Source organism: Embiotoca jacksoni, unplaced genomic scaffold (assembly GCF_022577435.1).
Source record: "Embiotoca jacksoni isolate LCO1_2020_lvr unplaced genomic scaffold, fEmbJac1.0.p SCAF_45, whole genome shotgun sequence".
Classification (NCBI taxonomy): domain Eukaryota; kingdom Metazoa; phylum Chordata; class Actinopteri; family Embiotocidae; genus Embiotoca; species Embiotoca jacksoni.
Window position 1 is genome coordinate 1,399,874 of NW_027185398.1, and position 20,035 is coordinate 1,419,908.

A 20,035-nucleotide genomic window follows, 5' to 3' on the forward strand; every position below is an offset into this window, starting at 1 on the left:
GGCCTTTTTTGAAAATCTGGTAATATATGTTTATATTATTTATTTATTTTTGTTACCACCTAAAAAAAAATTGTGAACTTCTGGTTCAGATATCTGAATAAGAACTTGCTTATTTTATCACAGTAGATCATTGAGCGCGTTTGGGGATTGTTGAAATGATTTATATCGGTGTGATCATCGTCTCGGAGGAGACTTTTAATTTGAAGGGCCGTAGCTCCTCCCACCTACTTCCGTGTGTACCCTGCGTGTCTCTCGCTCTCGCTGCTAAACTCTGGAGTGTTTTGTCGCTGCTGTTTTGAGATAAATAATCATGTCTCTGGAGGTGGAATCCGCAGAGTGAGTCGTCCGTATAATTATTGTCGAAGCAACGTGTATTCTGGCATAAACCGTCCGCTAGTTCCTCCACATTTAATCATTATTTCTGGTCGTGAGGCCTGTTTCATCCTTAGCTCCGTTAGCACTTAAAGCTAAGCTAACAAGCTAACTTCTAGCTTTACAATGACTACTGTTTGCGCTTCTTTTTTTTCTTTTTTTTTTTTTAGCGTGGGCGAAGTGGATGTACTTTAAGTTTGTTATTCGGCGTGTTAGATCACGTTGTTGTTTTTATTTATATTTATTACTTTAAAGTAGTCAAAACAAAATTGAAAGACGACAGTTTGCGTAAGTTAGCATCAGCTAACGTTGCACGTCCAGTAGATTTCTGCTCTCAGTCAATTATCCGAAATTTAAGGTGCAAACAAATCATTAAAGTTTTTGCAATTTGTTTTGTCACGTTAAATATACCTCATTTAGTGTCAGTTCTGCACGAGATCTAAATAGTAGAAAGATAGTTGATTCCTATCAGATCCCAGCAGATGCTGCAGGTTTGAGGTTAAAATCCTGCAAGTTTATTTATTTATTTAATTTTTAAACATATTTCTACAGTCAGAAATCTTTCTTGCGAAGAAATCCATGAAATTAGAAACGTGTACCGGCTCAGGGTTGAAAATATGCTGGAAAACTTCTTAATTTGACCCATTTTGACAAGTTATTGTCTTTTAACCACTTGTTTTACGTCTGAGGCGTAAAACCGAGTGCTGAGCTTTTGCCGTCTTTATCCAAATGACTTTGACATTCATCCTGTGTGTCTTCCACAGCGTGATCCGTCTGATCATGCAGTACCTGAAGGAGAACAGTCTGCACCGGACTCTGGCCACCCTGCAGGAGGAGACCACGGTGTCCCTGAACACGGTGGACAGCATCGAGAGCTTTGTGGCGGACATCAACAGCGGCCACTGGGACACGGTCCTGCAAGCCATCCAGTCCCTCAAGCTGCCGGACAAGACTTTGATAGACCTTTATGAACAGGTGAGGTTTGCGGTCGGTTTTAATCAAGTTGTGTCGTAGTTTTGTATTAATTGCAACACAAAAAGACAATAAGAGCAGTCGATACAGTTACAGGTTGTTGTTGTTGTTGTTGTTGTGTTTATGAATCAGTCAGTCTGAGTGTCAATTTCAGCGTGAGTGTGCTTAAATTACGATTGTGGATATGCAAAAGAAAACTAAAGTAAGATAACAGGATAGATGGGATCGAATTTGTGAGAAATGACTGATACGACCAAACTGACTGTCTGAGGTTGTGTTGCAGAATTTTTGAATAGAGAAGGAATCTACTAGAAGTTTTTTTTTTTTCCAGTGTGTAATGTGTATGGTGTTCCTTGATTTCCAGTTCATGAGGATAGTTTGCTCATCCATTCTTAATCCAGATGTTTTTCACGTTTTGATTCATACATTTTGCTCCCAGCATTTGTTTTTTGTTGTTGTTCTGCTGTTGTCATGCGGGCAGATTTCTCCAAAGATAGGAACAGAGTGGAAGTGTCTGAAGTTGTTTTTCTGACCAGGTTGTGTTGGAGCTGATCGAGTTGAGAGAGCTCGGCGCGGCCCGTTCGCTCCTCAGACAGACGGACCCCATGATTATGCTGAAACAGACGCAGCCAGAGAGATACATCCACCTGGAGAACCTGCTGGCTCGCTCCTACTTCGATCCCAGAGAGGTGAGTCCGAACCCCAACGTGCAACAAAAGATGCGACGTTTATTTATTCATGCAGCAAGGCAAGTTCATTTGTACAGAACATTTCGACAACATTCAATTCAAAGTGCTTCACTTAAAACCATTAAAAGCATCAAAACATCAGGCGAAAGAAAAGGACATTTAAAAACAAGTGATTTAAACATTAAGCAAGCTAAAAAAAAAATGCAAATATGTATTTGCATTTTAAACTGACGTTGGTTTCTATCTATCCAGGCGTACCCGGACGGCAGCAGTAAGGAGAAGCGGCGGGCGGCCATCGCTCAGGCGCTGGCCGGAGAGGTCAGCGTGGTGCCGCCCTCTCGTCTCATGGCTCTGCTGGGACAGGTGAGCGACCTGAAGCTCGTCAGTCAGCTCGTCAGTAAAAGGGACGAATTTCGCATCTTAATCCTGACGTGTTTTCAACGTCCGCACGTAGCCGTGCTTCTCGATTGAAGTGGAGCAGTTTATTTATAGAGCGCCAAATCACAACACGGGTTATTTCATGGCACATTAAAGTCCTTACAGCGGAACTTGACAGTATCATACAGAGAAAACCAGTAATTCAACAATTCCCACATAAGCAAGGGTGAAAAAAACCTCCGACAGAGGGAAGGAAAAACTCCCTCTTAACAGGAAGAAACCAGGCTCAGAGGTGGGCGGGGCATCTGCCTCGACCGGTTGGGGAATGAGGGGAGAGCAGAGAGAGAAAAGGACGTAGAGATCAGAAACAATGAACTGTTTTGTGGCCGTTCTCCTCCTCCAGTCTCTGAAGTGGCAGCAGCATCAGGGCCTCCTGCCTCCCGGTATGACCATCGACTTGTTCAGGGGTAAAGCTGCCGTTAAAGATGTGGAAGAGGAGCGTTTCCCCACTCAGCTCAGCAGACACATCAAGGTACTTCCAGACCCCCCGCTGGTCATTCAAATCCTGTGGTTGATTTCACGACTTTTAACGTTCGAAGTGTTCTTAACTCGCTTTTCCTCTCCTGCACAGTTCGGGCAGAAATCTCACGTGGAGTGTTCCCGGTTCTCCCCCGACGGCCAGTATCTGGTCACCGGCTCTGTGGACGGCTTCATCGAGGTCTGGAACTTCACCACCGGCAAAATCCGAAAGGTATATTAAGAAAACCAGATAAACCAGAATCTACTGCCTGATTATTTCCACTTCCTGTTTCAGATGACTTCTCTTGACTTGTGGTAATTGTTTACGCGTCGTGTCCCACAGGATCTGAAGTACCAGGCTCAGGATAACTTCATGATGATGGACGACGCGGTGTTGTGTATGTGCTTCAGTCGGGACACGGAGATGTTGGCGACCGGAGCCCAGGATGGAAAGATCAAGGTAGAGGACAAGACATTCAAATTGACTTAATCTGTCTCAGTTTGCGGTTTGTTTTCATTTTCTCGAACACTGTCATTGAACACACTCGTGTGTGCTGCGTGTGTCCGTGAAGGTTTGGAAGATCCAGAGCGGTCAGTGTCTGAGGAGATTCGAACGGGCCCACAGCAAAGGAGTGACATGTTTGAGTTTCTGTAAGGACAGCAGCCAGCTGCTCAGCGCCGCCTTCGATCAGACCATCAGGTAAAAACACCTACGAGCTTTTAAGGTCTTCCTGTTCAGACCCCTCCTCCCCCCTCCCCCCGTCAATGTGTTTGAAATAAAGGTCGTCAACTGTGTTGTTGTTGTTGTTTTTTGCACAAGAATCCACGGACTGAAGTCGGGTAAAACTCTGAAGGAGTTCCGCGGCCACTCGTCGTTCGTCAACGAGGCCGCGTTCACTCCCGACGGCCATCACGTCATCAGCGCTTCCTCCGACGGCACCGTGAAGGTAAGAGAAAGAAAACAACGGCAGCCGTGCCTTTCCTCACCTCTCACCCTTTTTTTTTTTTAATCTCTTATTTATACGTCTCCTTCACGACGACTCCTTTATCTTTGCTCCCTTTTTTTTTTTTTTTTTTTTACCTTCAACCTTCAGGTGTGGAACGTGAAGACCACCGAGTGCTCCAACACCTTCAAACCTCTGGGCACGTCCGCCGGCACCGACATCACCGTCAACAACGTCCTCCTGCTGCCGAAGAACCCGGAGCACTTCGTGGTGTGTAACCGCTCCAACACGGTGGTCATCATGAACATGCAGGGACAGGTCGGTTTCGACATTTTTACTTTTTTTGGTTTTTTTTTTGCTTGAAATGTTTCATTTGAAGACATTAATATGAATGTAAACACGCTTTCGTTGCGTTTCCACAGATCGTGAGGAGTTTCAGCTCCGGTAAGAGGGAAGGCGGCGACTTCGTGTGCTGCACTCTGTCGCCCCGCGGCGAGTGGATCTACTGCGTGGGCGAAGACTTCGTGCTCTACTGCTTCAGCACCGTCACCGGCAAACTGGAGAGAACGCTGACGGTACGTCGCTCGGCACCGGTTAGATATCAGGGAAGCTGCTCCGTTAATACTTTTACAAGAAAGCTCAAAGCATATCTCTTTGCCTTTAACCAGCTACTCTTGAAGCTCTCTTACACTTTGAACTACTGTGCCTTTAAAATGTATATTGCTTATTTTATATTTGAACTCTTACTTTTGTTTAATTTTGTACATATTTTCTGTTTCTTAAGCATTTTACCTGTTCTCAAGCATCTCATTTCTTGTCTATATGTTTTTAAATGTTCCTTTATGTCTTGTTTTTATGTGAAACTGCGTGTAATTTTCTCCGTGAATCACATCGCATTTCTAGTATGAAAGGTGCCATACAAACAAACTTTATTATTATTGTTATGATTATTATTATTATTATTATTATTATTATTATTAACTCGATGTTGCTTATGGGTCTTCCTCCCCGTCTCCAGGTGCACGAGAAGGATGTGATCGGCATCGCCCACCACCCCCACCAGAACCTCATCTCCACCTACAGCGAGGACGGCCTGCTGAAGCTCTGGAAGCCTTAAAGCAGCGCGACGAGGACACGTTGACGTTCAGCCGCTGCTCTCCTCACTTTCTGGACTCGGATCTCTTTCCTGTTTTTTTTTTTTTTTTTTTTTTTTGTTTTTTTTTTGTCCTTTTAATCCCTCCCAGGTCCTCGTGGGACTGAAAGATTGAGATGCGTGGGATATATATGTATAAAAAAAACCAGCAAAGAGCGTCTCATTAAAAGCAAACAGCTGACGGCTGTTTTTAATCAGCAGAACCTTGTTTTAACTCGACCTGCGAGGTCAGCGTTGGACTTCAAAATGTTCAATCGATCAAATAGTTTTCAATTTGTGCAACATGGAAATCCTTAAATGCGTATATTACAAAGCAGTATTTGTTTACTGTGATTTATAAATGTGGCAGGAAAGATTTTCAAAGTTATTAAAAATGGGAAAGAGACAAATTGTACAAATAATCCGTAACTTTACTCGTGGTTAAAAAAAAAAAGCGCTGTGCTGTCATTTATTAGTCACGTTCAGTCGCTGTGAATAAATAAGGTTCTGCTGTGGAGCTGTCGGATGTTCGGGGTGACGAGTGTCGATAGTAGATTCAATTCTTGTTTTTGAAAATTCAAATTTTTTTTGTATATATATTTTTTAATAGCATTTTTGTTGTTGCTTTTTTTTCAGGAAGAACCTGGTTAAATAGTGTGTTGGTGTCTTTTGTTCAGTCATGGAAAGAAGTGAAGGGTTTCAAACAGCATCTTTTCTGTTGTCATCAGAGGACTCACGCTGACATCATTTCAGTAATGTGAATAATCATTTTATATCATCTTATTGTCCGGTATTTTTTGTCCACCTTCACGCGCGCCTTTTTTTTTTTATTTTATTTTATTTTTTTTTTCACGTGACCAAATGTTAAGGGCTTTTCATTTTGGAAGCTTCTCCCAGGGTATGTGCATGAATTACAAATAATTCACACAAATTAGGCTCCGATAATTTATTGGATGTAAAAAAAAATGGTCATCTGTAACTCCTCCTGTTTGTGCCATTAAAGCTATTTAACCAGAACAGTGAAATGTCACCTACGTTGGAGAGACAGAATTATTCTGATAATAATTATAGACAGAACATTATCTCAAATTCTTGAGATGAAAAAGGAATTTTAAGAAGTCACTGTACAACCTCCAACAAATATCTTTGAAGTGTTTGTTTTTTTGTCGCTGCCTGCTTCCTGTGTCCCCAGAAAGAGGTCTGTAGAGGGTTGACTGAGTTTAATCCCTGGATCAACTGGTCTGATGGTTGTTAGTTCAGCCTCTCTGCAGAGAGGAGAGTCAAGTCAGCAACACAAGAGGAGGCAAAACCCTTCAAAATAAGAGCAAGTGATCGCTACATACTCAGTTTAAAGCGTCTTAGAGTTTGAGGGTAATATGTACTGAGGGAAGCCTCCTGCAACCTTTCTCACCAGCTTTTTAAACCCTAAAGTAGATTGAAGATCGTAGAGCCAAATGATGACAACACGCTGTGTTAATGTCAATTTTAGACGCCAATCAACAGTCTTAAGGGGATTTTTTTTTTCTTTGTGATTTTGCTGTATTATAATGACACGGTATTTTCTGGAGAAGTAGTTTCTGTATCTTTCTTGGTAAAAAAAAAAAAAAAAAAAATGTTTGGGCTGCCCAGTTGTCAGCTATTTTCTCAGCTTGTTGGTTTGTCTTCGAAATAACAAACATTTTGGAAATGTAAGGAAATCAGAGTTTCACACAACCCAAATCTTCGTCTTTAAACGTCCTGTATTACTGGACCGCCTGCTCACAACTGATTTACACTCCGCAGCAAATCTTCACATTTTAGAGGATTTATTTGCAGTTTATGTTGTATATATTCTTTATTTTCCTTACGAGGGTTTCTTATCACAAAAATATATCATCCTAAGATTTATTTTTTAAATGATGTGTGTAACAGGAAGTTGTGTTGCCATTGTTGAGGGCTTGACTTGGTTTTCTGAAGTGCAGGTCAGAGAGGTTGAATGAGTGTTTAGTGTCATTCAACAGTTACTATGGCCGGCTTTCTGCACTTCTCTCTGCTTTTATTGCTGAGTCGTGGCTCGTCTGCGCTTCTTCCAGCCTCGCTGTCTGATGACACAACGGCAGTGAGACCCACTGAGGTTTCAGACGCAGCCTTCACTACGACTCAGAGGCTTTTTTCTGCAGGGAAAACCAACACCGCTGAGGTTCCCACCGCAGGATTCACAACCGGGTCGACTGAGTCAACGACTAAAACCGCCACAACGACTCGACGCCCGGCCGAGGATTCGGGGGAAACGGCGTCCAGGAAGGAGGCTGAGGAAGAGGAAGAGGAAGGTCCTCTGGAGTTCGGTGAGTGGATGTTAAACTCATCATTTCCATTTCTCATTATATTTTAGTACTTTAATGCTCTTTATCTAGAAGGGAAAAAAATTGTCTACAAGTGATCATTAAAGAGTTTTTATGATATTTCTGTGAGGTTTTATAGTTTTTCAAATGTGATATTTGTTGTATTGGATTTCTCCTTCATGGAAAAACTTTCACGAGGGCAGTTGCACTAATCTGCTGAAGTGCCTTTTTTTTTATAAAAAATTTTTTTTTTTACAGCTTCTCCAATGATGCATTGCTTTCATGTGTCTTTTACCATAAAAAAAAAAAACAGCAATTGTGGTGTAAAAAGAAAAAAAAAAACTCAATTTGTCACGCTGACAAAGTCACCAAAACTTTAAATGTAAGTGTGACTTTGTGTTTCCCGACTGATGAAAACCAAATGTTGTTCATCACATCCTTCAGAGCAGGAAAAAAAACAACAACAACAAAAACTAGAGACGCCTCACTTCAAAACCGGTCACGTTGTAATGTGCAGGTATGCTGGACAGTATTATTCCACTGCACAGAGATGTTTTTAGTTGTTTTTTTTGTCATTGTTTAAGCAATAATTCAACATTATTGGAAATATAATTCCCTGTTCTTGATGATGAACCCTTTAGAGAGCGGGGAAAAAGTCATACAGTCTTAGTTGAATCCATTTTAATTGTATAAAAGGTGTAAAATCATCAGATTATGAATTATGGTCGTGTACTGGTGGACTATTTCCTGGCTGGGTGTAGTGGCTGCTGTCTTAAGATAAGCCAACTACCATAAATGTATCTTTATTCAAAATGGTGGCATATTGTATGTAGACACAAACACGTGTACGGTCTCGGTCTATGTGCGCTCTGCTGGGGGGATCAAAGTGTTTTGCGTTTTCGCAGCTCGGAGGTCCACGAGGAGCGTCAAGGTGGCAAAGAAGCCCAAAACTGTCCCGAAGAAACCCAAAGCCGTCACCGAGAAGCCGAAGCTTCCTGAGAAAGCAAAAGCTCGGGTCAAAACGAGTGTACGCCGGTCAGCGGCCGCAGTAACAGTCCCACGTACGTATCCGGAGGATATACAGTATGCCACTCAGACGGGTTGTAACGCTCCTAATAAAGCTCCTTTCTCGCCACGGTGCTGATGTGAGTCGTACTGTATATCTGACTCTTTTACATTATTATGTAATGAAGCTAATCATAGAAGAAAAAAAAATAGAGCCGGCCGAGGACGTTTGTATGTACGGTATAATGTGCGCGTATATGGAGGGAAAGGTCGAAGCAGGGTAGATTAGCACATCGGGGGTTTGGAGAGGAAAAAATCTAAATGCTTAGTCGGCAACTTGTCGAGTCAAATCAGAGCTGACGCTCATTAAAATCCGTTCAGGCCTGTCAGACAGTGCTGGAGTGAGATTAACTAGGAGTGATATGCCAGAGAAAGTTGCATGATGGGAAAGTTAAGTGTCAAACTTCTGATATTCCCTCTTCTTACTTGACAGTGAAGAAGTTTGGTGGTCACAATTCTGTCTTTATGCAAATAATACAAAAAAAACCCCCTCAAAACAGGGTTTTTTGTGATTAGTGTTAATCTCTTGACACTTTCATTTCCTTTGGACAATTGGCAGTTGTTGTTTTTTTACAGGATTATTTGCATTAATAATTATTTTTCAGTGCAGTGTTGATATTCTTCTTTTTCTTAAAATCTTCCCCCAAAACAACAAATAATCTTGATTTATTTTCTCTCCTTAACTTTACTTCCACAGTTAACCATCTGAGTTTAATGTAGTTTATGGGAACTCTCTTCATCATTGTCACCTTTTCAACTATCTGTAGTTCAGCTTCACTGATTTCAGGAGAAATCTTTGGTTTGGCAGGAATCCAGCGGTCAGCAGCAACAAAAGGACATTTTTTTGAGTCACAAGAGATCCTGCAGGACTACAAGGCAAAAGGGAGGTAAAGGGTCTTTACAGCATCGGTTTTATGCTGCTTCTATACCGCGGCCAGTAAAGCTTCCTGACAGGAAGAGGCAGTTTGAACTGAGCTGAACCGAGCAGACAATGAGAGCCTGTCTGAGGCTTTAACACGGACACCCGGCAGCTTTACAGAAACTTCAGCGGCTCCAGGACGAATCCTGCTTTCTCTGTTTCCTGCACTCCTTCTTTGGCTCAAACGTTTAAACCCATCAGTGTTGAAAGAAGTCTCGTAAAAGTGTCAGTACTTCAAAATTAACAGCATTCAATTACAAGTAAAAATCTGTGGAGATTTGGCTACCAGTCTTTTTTTCTTTCTTTTTTTTTTCATGTCCAATGGCACTAAATACTACAAATAAATGTGTAAAAGATTCACTCGTCATGAAGGAGATGAGACCAGCCAGTAGGGAAAAATCTTCAAATTCTGAACAAACACTGACCATCAAAATTGACCTGAAATTCAAAAGTGAATTGATTCAAACAAAAAAAATTGAATTTTTCTCGACCACCGTCCGAATGAACCACCGAAAGTTTCTCTGAAATTGTGACTTTTAATGGACTCGTATCCGCACAGTCCAACAACTTTGCCCTTTTTCTGTCTCGGTGACGTGGGACAAACCTATAACGCCTTTAAACCGTTGGTCATTGTGCAAAAATGAAAATCCTTGGGCTCCCTCTTACTTTGATGCTCTTCCTGCTCCTGTTATGACACGATCATAAAAGTTACAAGTGAAGTGGCAGAATGTCCTCCACTGGGTCTGGAGTCACTGAAGGTCAAAGACACTCAGCTGAGGGCTTCGTCCTACCAGCGCCGCGGCCTGGGACCCCACCGCGGCCGACTCAACATCCAGGTATACTGTACGGACCAAAAAAAATAAATCAAGAAATAGGTCATCTTGTACCTGCAGCGCAACACGGTCCCTGTGCATTTCATTTGTGTGTGTGTTGCTGTAGTCTGGGATAGAGGACGGAGACATCTACGACGGGGCCTGGTGCGCTCAGTACAAAGACAAGAAGCAGTGGCTGGAGGTGGACGCTCTCCGACTGACTCGCTTCACCGGCGTCGTCCTGCAGGGCCGCAACTCCATCTGGAGGTCAGTGCGTGTAGAAAGAGGTGGAAACTCCTACTCCTAAAATCTGTGATTGCATTTAAAAAAAATAAATAAATAACATCGCTGTCAAATAGAAAACGACACCAAAACCAATTTCTTTTCTTCTGTGCAAAGGCATCATTTCGAGACGCATCAACAGCAGGTTTCTTTCCGCCTGACTGAAACCAACTTCATGTCTTGTTTCTTACAGTTGGGACGTTGTGCACAGCTACAAGGTGCAGCTCAGTAACGACACGCTGGTCTGGAAGCCGTGTATGAACGGCAGCGAAGAGGCCGTGAGTGAACATCTCAACTCTTTATCTTTCTCCTCCTTTGTACATTTAAAACCTTAAATGGTATAAGTTTAGAAACTTAAGACATTCACTTTGTAGTGTAATTAGAAAGCTGGAACGGAATTAACTTAAAGCCATAAGAATAAACACTGTGATTGTGTTTGTTACATGTACGTATGTCATGTGCTCATGACGTAATCAAGATAGGCTAATTGTGCTTGATGTCATCAGATGGAAATGGAGGATATTCGAATGATTCAATTGCATTCATTGAATGAGTTCTTTTCTTAAAGAAAATTAGGTGATGCTTTGGTATCCATAGGTATGTTAAAAATGCTTTCGACACTTTATTCTGTTTCTTATTTATGTGCTGGGAATTTTAAGTTGCTGTGGCCTTTAATTGACTGTTTTTTGGGGTATTGTTGTATTGGAAAGTCCTAATTCAATACTGCAATTTAAAGTAAAATGGGAAAGTGTTTAATTGTACTAACTCAAATTGGTAATAAATACAGGCTAAGTTTGCTTGTATTGGAATTCTCTATCATCTATAATTAGGTAACAAATAGTTAAAAAAAAAAAAAAAAAGGACAGGTTATTAATTACTGTCAGTTTGAATAATAGGTGAACTTTAAATAAAGGCTCAAATTCCTGTTAATATATTTGTTGGTGGCTTCTGTCCATTCTACATAATGAGCACGTTTACTTTTGGCCATACGTTGCTAATTCTAATTCAGCGTCCGTCGTCATGGTTACAATAATGCACGTGTTTTGCGAACGTTACGGAGCGGTCGCGTTTAAAAAACAAAAAACAAAAAAAAAACCAAACCAAAACAACAACTTCACAACGGAAAAAACAAAACGGGTGTAGTTGAGTCCAGATCTCTTCAAGATGGAAGGAAGCGGCGAAGGGAGGAATGTTGAAACTCGGGGCACCGACACCGACATCGACAACGACATCGACAACGACATCGACAACGACATCGACAACGACCAGATTCTCTTAGCGAGATCCCATTTCCACGGGCAGGTTTACCTGCAGTTGTTTCACCTCATCTCTCCAGCGCTTCACGGCTTGCAGACCGCCGTGTTCAATGAGCAGGAGGATTATGAACGATGGCGAGAAGAAGTAAGTAAACACTTTTATTTTTTTTATTTTTGAGCAAAAACTCTTTCTAAAAAGAAATCTTGAGTTAACACACGCACACATAAATAATTCACCTTAATTTGATCGTTTTAGTGCTCGAAGGTGTAAAACGTGCAGCTGCTGTTAACATATGCGAAGTCCACTTGTTTCTGCTTTTGGAGAACATCTCGTGTCCAGTGAAGTTCATATTTCCCACGGTGCATTTCTCTTCCAGTTGCCACAGGAACTCCTGGAACCGCTGCTTAAAAGACGCAAAAGGCTTCGGAGGGAGCTCGAGAACGCGACCACAGAGCTTCAATATATTATAATGCGGCTGCGCAGTTTTGTCACCGTCTTCGAGGAGGAGTTCATGTCTCGCAGGTAGGAAGATCCGCCTTGTCTTTTTGGTGTTCTAGGTTTGATCTCATCCAAATCTTTGTTGAAGCCGCATGTGATCAACTAAAACGGTCTCTGTATGTGGGATGCAGCAAAAGGAGTGGTTAAAGTTAGTCCAAGACTTCCAAGAGTCCGAAATAGTATTTATTTTATTTTTTTGTATCTTCTTTCTAAATCCTTTTGAAGTGAAAAACTGAGATGATGTTTACGGGAGAATAATTCATTTTAGCACGAGTGGCTCTGCAGAGTCGTTATTGTACAGATTAAAAGAGGATAGTGTCTCAATTAATGATGAAAAAAATCTATTGTGTTCCTTTATTAAGCAAAAAAAAAAAGCTGAACATCTACTGTTTACAGCTCTCCTGTGTGAAAATTAGCTAATTAGTTCTTTTTAATACCACTTTAGGTTTAATGTTTTTGTGTATTTTCTCTTTATTTTGATATATATTCTACTAATTATCCATTTAACAATGTTGTCGGAGGTTTCGGAAACTTTTAAAGGATTTCTTGGCTATTTCCCGGTTTATTTGATTGACTAAACAATTAATAAAGTGATTAAAATTATTGGCCCTGAAAAAAAAAAGTGCTGTTGCAAATATTTGTTTAAATTGAGGCTGGGACTCTATTTTTCTTTAAGTAAGTCTACTGTGTGTAAAAATGCACAAATTGGCAGATATACATATAAATTGTACGGTCATTGAGGAAGTTGCCGAGTCTGATTAAACTCATAAACAACTGTTTGTTTGTTTGTTTGTTTGTTTGTTTGCAGAGGTGTCCCTGTGATGGAGGGACCTGACAGCAACGAGGAGAATCTCTCCGAGACGCTGGACGGCTCCGCCGCCTCGTCCTCGACCACCGCCGCGCTGGGGGAAGTCGACCTGGCCGATCCCGCCCCCCCCACACCTCCTGCCGAGAGCGCCGCCGAGCCGAGCGTGGGGGGGGGGGGACGCCGAGGACGCGTGTGATGCGCCGGGGGCCGAGGACGAGCTCCTCGCAGACGTGGATGGGTGTTGGGTGCCGGCAGGGTTGGAGAGCGGCGGCGGGCGTTAAGGAGGTTTATTAGACCTCGGCAGGAGAAACAGACGAAGTCATTTTAACATTTAAACCTGCTCTTCCCCCCCCCCCCCAAAAAAAAAAAGAAAACGTCCTACCCCACACCCTCCTCTCCCTCACTTCCACCTTCATCCCCACAGCCTCCCTCAGGAGTTAAATGTTCAAAATTCACGGCAACCACGACCCCTTTCGACTTCAGCCGGCCCAAAAAAGTCCTCCGTGAAATCACCCCTTGAATTAAAAAGACGTCAGCATTGACGACTTCCAGTCTCACCTGTTTTTTTCTTCAATATTTGTTCATTTTCTGGTGATTTTAATCACACGTTTCCATCTGAAGCTGACAGAGACGCTGGTTTAAAAGTCAATAACAGCTTACAGTAGTTGCTGGTTACTATGACGAGGTAAACCAGGAAGAAGGTTTAAAAAAAACAACAACATGATTCTTGGTGTGTACACTGAATTATTCAGTGAATCATTCACCGATTCATTTGTGGCTTCTTCCTAGCGACCTGCTCCGTTACCAAACCGACTTTCCTAGAAGCTGTTAGTTTGATCTTCAAGGTTTTACAGCGACACAACTCTTATATTTTTGAACACTATTCAGGTTTTGGTTTTGTTGTATTTTGTGTAGCTTAATTTAGGGGAGCAAAACCGAAGTGAGGAAAAAGTGATAAGTATATCCCAAATGAGTTGAAATGAATGTTTCTAATGATGCAGTGTCCCTGAAAGGACCTTTCACAAGAACAAGTCGTGTACCTAGACTTAAAAAAAACAAACATGTTTTTATAGCAGGTTTGCTTTAAGCGGAGGTAAAAGAAGGATGTTTCTTCTACTGTGTTCCTGATGGCGTACTTCTGTACTAACACTCACTATTTTGAGCGCCCTGCAAGTACCAGGATGATGCACTGAAAACGGTCCAAAAGATAAATAAAAGAATTTGCCATCTTGGCAACGTAGAGGAAAGGGCGGGACTAAAGAACTTTCAAAATAAAGGCGTCTGAGGAAGCTGCAGCTGTTCCTGTACAAAAACCTTGTTTCTTTTTCGCTGCTGGACAGAAGAATCGGTGTGTTTATCGAGTGTGTTAAACAGAGGAGCACGAAAACCACGTTGATTTCTGGGTAAAAATAATCAAAGCTGCAGATATTTTGGCGGGTGACGTGTTCACATGCTGAGGTTGTTTCCGGTCATGTGCGATTTGAAACGACACTAAATTCCTGCGTAGAGTCCCAACATGTAAGAGCACTATTTATTAGTGTAACTATGTTAGTCTCTTTTCCGTCAAGTCAGCTCTTCCTCTAAATTCTTTCCTCTCAAAGATTTTAATAATCCGCCCCCTGTCTTCCGTGCGCTGCAGGTATTTGAAGGAAACCAGGACGCGGAGACGCCCGTCCTCGCCCTGTTCAACACCTCCGCCGTGGCCCGGTACATTCGGATCAACCCGCAGACCTGGTACCAGAACGGGACGCAGGGGGACATCTGCCTGAGAGCCGAGGTGTTGGGCTGCACGGTTCCAGGTAACGTGAAGCTGGAAACAGGTTTTTATGTCCATGTTTTTAACACTCACCATAACACACACACCCCCCATCCCCTTTTTTTTTTACAGATCCTAATAATATCTATCCATGGCAGACAGAACCAGCGGGGTCCAGAGACAAACTGGACTTCAGACACCACAACTATGTGGAGATGAGAAAGGTAGGACAGAGTGGGGACGTACCGAAGATGAGCCCGACGTATCTTTTGGTGTCTTATCTGAGAATTAACGCAATTCTTTTGACGAGTTTGACGAGGCTTAAAAAAAGAAGCCGACATCCCGATAAATTGTCAGCAGATATCGTTTAATCGCTCGCGTTGTTTCCCCAGCTGATGAAGTCGGTGAACGAGGCGTGTCCCGACATCACCCGCATCTACAGCATCGGGAAGAGCTACACCGGCCTGAAGCTCTACGTCATGGAGATCTCCGACAACCCGGGCAAACACGAGCTAGGTGGCACGCTTTGAAAACAAAAACCTCTTCCTCTGACCGTTGCTCTTTAAATCCCGTTGACCGCTGACAGATGTGAAAAATGAACATGGTTTTTCTACCACTGTAGGAAGTAAATAAGACTCAGAACGAGATCAACAAAACGAGAGAGGACCAAGAAAAAAAAAAAAAATAATCCAGATCATCTGGGACGAAAAACTCAAAATCTTTTTTGCCTGCGATTTCTCGTCTTTCACTCGTTCTTCACGAGTCGAAGGTCGGTGAGATATTTTTGCAGTTTGACCGCTGAGAGCGGCTCCTTTAAATCCTACAGTATTTACAGCAGTCAAAGGGTCAGCGGGGGTGGCGGGTAGAGGTGGGGAGGGGAGGGGAGGGGGGGGGACACTGGTTTCCACTGTATGTCAACCCTCCCGACGCAGACAGTCCGCCCGCTGTGTGAAAACATAAACCTGCACAGAGTTGGAGTTCCTCCTCATTTGCTCCGAGGCGTACGATGTGTTTTCCTTTCGGCCCGCACGGCAGCGGAGCGGAAACTTTTTCCCGCCCAAAACACGGCGGTGCAGGCGGAGTAGAAAAAACTGGAGGGCCGTGTCCAATCCAATCCGATTTTTTTTTTCAGATATGTATTTTAGTGACCCAAACTGATTCAAGATATCTGGTCACGTTTCCAGCTTCAGTTATTAAAGTGAAACCCGTCTTTATTAGGAGTGACACAATACAGAATAATTATCATTCCTCCCATCAGCAGTTAGATAATCAAACAAAATTGTTTTCATTCCGTTTGTTTGGATTCCTAAAAAGCTGCCGGTGATTCAGAGCTGCGATGTTAAAAAGGATGATGCGCTTTTTCAGCCTCAAAACCACTTTCAGACTCCGAACTTGTGCCAGAAAAACATCCGAACAAACCCCGGATCGGCCGACTCTCAGAGCCCCGGTGTGAGGAACTCAAACTCCTCCTCGTCAACAGCTTTTCAGGAGGACGTGTGAGATTTCAGAGATACGTGAGGAAACAAACAGGAAATGGTTCCAGGTTCAGAGAAGGACGCCGACCTGTGCGACCGGGCTTCCAAAACAACGGAAACTTCATCGTTGCTGCACAGAAAGGAGTTTGAAGTTTGCAAAAGTACAAAAAAAACTAAATGCAACACACGGCCGTGTATCGTCTGCACACGTGAAGGATATTTGATTCGCCCGCTGTGCCCTGCATTGTGTTTAAATGTCAAACATATTTAATTATAGCTACGACATATTTTAAAAGCACAATAACGTCAGACGTCCTGCGTGCTGAACTACGATCCTGCGTCTGTGTTGTGGCGCCCCCTGCAGGAGAACCGGAGTTCCGCTATGTGGCGGGGATGCACGGCAACGAGGTGCTGGGCCGGGAGCTGCTGCTCAACCTGATGCAGTACATGTGCCGAGAGTACAAACGGGGAGACCGGCGGGTCGTCCGGCTCGTCGAGGAGACCCGCATCCACCTGCTGCCCTCCATGAACCCCGACGGATACGAGATGGCCTTCAAAAAGGTGCCGAGGGAACCCGCGATCGGTTCTGAGATTTTCTTGTCGCTGTGATCTCGGTGAACGGAACTAAGAAAGGATTCTTTCCCCGTTTTGGTCGGTCCTCCTCGCAGGGCTCGGAGCTGGCGGGCTGGGCCCTGGGACGTTACAGCTACGAGGGCATCGACATGAACCACAACTTCGCCGACCTCAACTCGGTGATGTGGACCGCCATCGAGCTGGAGACGGACCGGTCCAAGCTCATCAACCACTACTTTCCCATCCCCGAGCAGTATACCTCCGAGGAGGCCTTTGTACGTTTGTTTATCTGTTTATCTGTTTAAAATCAGCTTCATATCTTCATCCTCTCTTGTGGTGTTATTTCTGTTGCTGGATGTGACCTGAATATTTTGTTTACTTCAAGTCTTCAAGGAAGCAAAAATGATAAATAAAAGTCTTGGAAAAAGTGTATCGATCTCCGTCATCACCAGGTGGCCTCAGAGACCCGAGCCGTCATCAGCTGGATGCAGAACATCCCCTTCGTCCTGAGCGCCAGCTTCCACGGCGGCGAGCTGGTGGTCACCTACCCGTACGACATGACCCGGGACTGGGCACCTCGCGAGCGCACGCCCACCCCCGACGACAGCTTCTTCCGCTGGCTGGCCACGGCGTACGCCAGCACCAATCAGGTTCAACCTCTTCCTCCTCCTCTTCTTCCTCTTCTTCGTCGCTCAGATCAGCGTGACTTAACGTGTTCTCGCCATCCAATCCGACCAGGTGATGTCCAACCCGGACCGCCGGCCGTGCCACAACAAAGACTTCCTCCGATACAACAACATCATCAACGGAGCCGACTGGCACAACGTACCAGGAAGTAAGAAAGTGTGTGTGTGTGTGTGTGTGTGTGTGTTTTAAAGCTGAAAAAAGGGTTTTAAATTAACATATTATTATTATTATTATTATTATTATTATTATTATAGCAACGTAGATGATTTGGATTGCTGTTCATATTAATTGTCCAGGTAACTTCATGTACGTAAGATCTTTTATAAAAGTTAAACAACCGTCAGACTATGAAATGTTTCTTTCTTTCAAACAGGTCTCGTTACTCTTAAGATATAAAACGTTTAATACGTCCCTATTTCAAACTTTATAAAGAGGCTTTTTTCAAAGTTAATAAGGTTAAAAAAAAAAAAAAGACTTTACTTTTGCTGACTAGTGACAATGTCACTGCATTCTTTGGTAGTGGATGGATAAAGGTGTGATGACGGATTTAAATGTAGGGAAATGGGGAAAAAAATAACTGAAACTAAAACACCGGGAAAACTATGAATATTTCATCAGATTGGGAAATAAAACTGTTGAATAAATCTGACCTTTTGTGTTTTTGATCTGCAGGTATTAACGATTTCAGCTACCTGCACACCAACTGCTTCGAGGTGACGGTGGAGTTGTCCTGCGATAAGTTTCCTCACGCCAGCGAGCTTCCCATCGAGTGGGAGAACAACAGGGAGTCTCTGCTGGTTTACATGGAGCAGGTATCGTCCTCTTATTCTTCCTCCTGTAATCCGTAAACATTTCCTCACTGAAAAGAAAAAAGAAACCAAAAAAAGAACAAAATCTTGTTATTTGTTTGCTCCTCGCTTCCTCGTGTTTGTTTTTTTTGTTTTTTTTAGGTCCACCGTGGAATTAAAGGTGTGGTTCGGGACAAGGTCACAGAGGCCGGCATCGCAGACGCCATCATCAAAGTGGACGACATCGATCATCACATTAGATCAGGTGCATTTTTATTCCAACGCGAGATTTTAAATCCAGGTTTAAAAAAACCAACCCCGACTTATTTTATTATCGCAGCCTCTTTTTTTCTCGCTTCTCATCCGAAATAAACACTTTCGAAAATGATGTCGTATTGAACGCGGCGCGCTTTCTGTTTCACCCTCACCCTCCCTCAGCGGCCGATGGCGACTACTGGCGGCTGCTGAATCCCGGTGAGTACCGCGTCACGGTCAGCGCCGAGGGCTACCTCCCCTCCTCCCGCACCTGCCAGGTCATGTACGACTACTACCCCACCGTCTGCGACCTCCGCCTCACCAAGATGCCCAAACGGAGGCTGAAGGACTTTCTGGCTAAAGGAGGGAAACTCCCGAAGGACCTGCGGCTGCGGCTGCGGCAGCTGCGCGTCACCACCAAGGCCATCAACCAGAGGCGCGCTGCCGCCGCCGCCAGACGGGCTAAGAGAGTGTGATGGAAGATGGAAGTGTCTTATGTGGTTGTCCAAATCAGTGTTGATGGCAGATGTAGTCAACTGAAGCGATGAAGCCTTAAAACATCTCCTGGGAAGCAGCTGCTGGATGTTTTTCTTCTGGCACCAGCATCATTATTTGTCGTGTACAGATATGTAGTACATTTAAACCTGAGACAGCTCTGTGTGTGTGTGTGTGTGTGTGTGTGTGTGTGTGTGTGTGTGTTTTATACTATGCATGAGTGTTCTCTCCTCAAACTTCTTCAGGATACCGAAGTTAAACCGGAAACGACAAATTAAAACCAGAAGGCCGAGAAGTCTGCCGATCACCGAGTGAGTGTTTTTTGGTCATCTGATACTAAATGGGTGTTTCTGGATTTGAAGTGTTTACCAGCTGCTGATATGATCAGTGTTAGTAGCTGCATCTTCCTTCCTGTCTTTTGCGAATGCTATCGCCTTGGCTGCTTGTGAGTTTATTTTTTTCTTGTGTGGGTGCTGCCAGAGGAGAAACTTATCAAAGGTTCAGGTTGCTTTTTGTGTTGTTTTTTTTTTTTTTTTGGGGGGGGGGGAGGGGGGGGGGGGTGAGACGTCACGTGCAAATGCATCCTGGTGCATGTAGGGACTTGCAGCGAAGCTCTGCTTGCATTAACACGCAACTTTTTCAGCACATACAGCAGCGCTGCTTCGATGGACTACATTTAGCATCAACACCGAGTGGACGTCCGCATGAAAAGTGTCAAACTTTAAAGATCATCTGACAACAAAGCAGGATTTAGTTCAGACATCCACCTCCACTGGATTCATGTCAGTTTGTTGTTTTTTTTTAATTGCTGTTATTTGTCAAAAACAAACCAGCAGGTTGCCACCCTTTTTTTTTCTTTTTTTTATAAAGCAGTTCTTCTTCCTGTAAAAAGATTAAAATAAAACACCTAAGAAAAGAACAGTTTCATCTTCTGCTGTGAAGCAGAGCCACGTAAATAAATGGAAATAAATGGATGTGAACTCATGTTGTTGTTTTTTTTTGTGACCTCCAAAGAATGAACAAAATCTGACAACGGAA

General features: G+C 43.3%; 2 protein-coding genes across 2 annotated transcripts; both read left to right on the forward strand.

Annotated features, from left to right (window-relative positions):
* The first annotated feature begins 242 nt into the window (after positions 1 to 242).
* Positions 243 to 6,023, forward strand: smu1a (SMU1 DNA replication regulator and spliceosomal factor a). The gene is made up of 12 exons (XM_069169482.1): positions 243 to 336; positions 1,137 to 1,347; positions 1,881 to 2,033; positions 2,286 to 2,396; positions 2,815 to 2,943; positions 3,043 to 3,162; positions 3,274 to 3,390; positions 3,503 to 3,630; positions 3,751 to 3,877; positions 4,025 to 4,192; positions 4,297 to 4,449; positions 4,893 to 6,023. The coding sequence occupies exons 1-12, from the start codon at positions 311 to 313 to the stop codon at positions 4,989 to 4,991; spliced, it is 1,542 nt and encodes a 513-aa protein (XP_069025583.1). The 5' UTR covers positions 243 to 310; the 3' UTR covers positions 4,992 to 6,023.
* A 91-nt stretch (positions 6,024 to 6,114) lies between these two features.
* LOC138210377 (probable carboxypeptidase X1) lies at positions 6,115 to 19,493 on the forward strand. The gene is made up of 14 exons (XM_069169483.1): positions 6,115 to 7,330; positions 10,038 to 10,147; positions 10,251 to 10,390; positions 10,599 to 10,683; positions 14,608 to 14,767; positions 14,857 to 14,948; positions 15,117 to 15,240; positions 16,564 to 16,760; positions 16,868 to 17,047; positions 17,225 to 17,422; positions 17,511 to 17,607; positions 18,132 to 18,271; positions 18,410 to 18,512; positions 18,686 to 19,493. Exons 1-14 carry the CDS (start codon positions 7,012 to 7,014, stop codon positions 18,976 to 18,978), a joined length of 2,238 nt encoding a protein of 745 aa, XP_069025584.1. The 5' UTR covers positions 6,115 to 7,011; the 3' UTR covers positions 18,979 to 19,493.
* Positions 19,494 to 20,035: the final 542 nt, after the last annotated feature.

Coding starts and splice junctions, on each gene's coding strand:
- LOC138210377 (XM_069169483.1), top strand. CDS start 7,012: ATGGCCGGCTTTCTGCACTTCTCTCTGCTTTTATTGCTGAGTCGTGGC. Junction 14,768..14,856: donor GTTGGGCTGCACGGTTCCAG/GTAACGTGAAGC, acceptor TTTTTTTTACAG/ATCCTAATAATATCTATCCA. Junction 18,513..18,685: donor CGATCATCACATTAGATCAG/GTGCATTTTTAT, acceptor ACCCTCCCTCAG/CGGCCGATGGCGACTACTGG.
- smu1a (XM_069169482.1), top strand. CDS start 311: ATGTCTCTGGAGGTGGAATCCGCAGA. Junction 1,348..1,880: donor TGATAGACCTTTATGAACAG/GTGAGGTTTGCG, acceptor TTTTCTGACCAG/GTTGTGTTGGAGCTGATCGA. Junction 2,397..2,814: donor TCATGGCTCTGCTGGGACAG/GTGAGCGACCTG, acceptor CTCCTCCTCCAG/TCTCTGAAGTGGCAGCAGCA.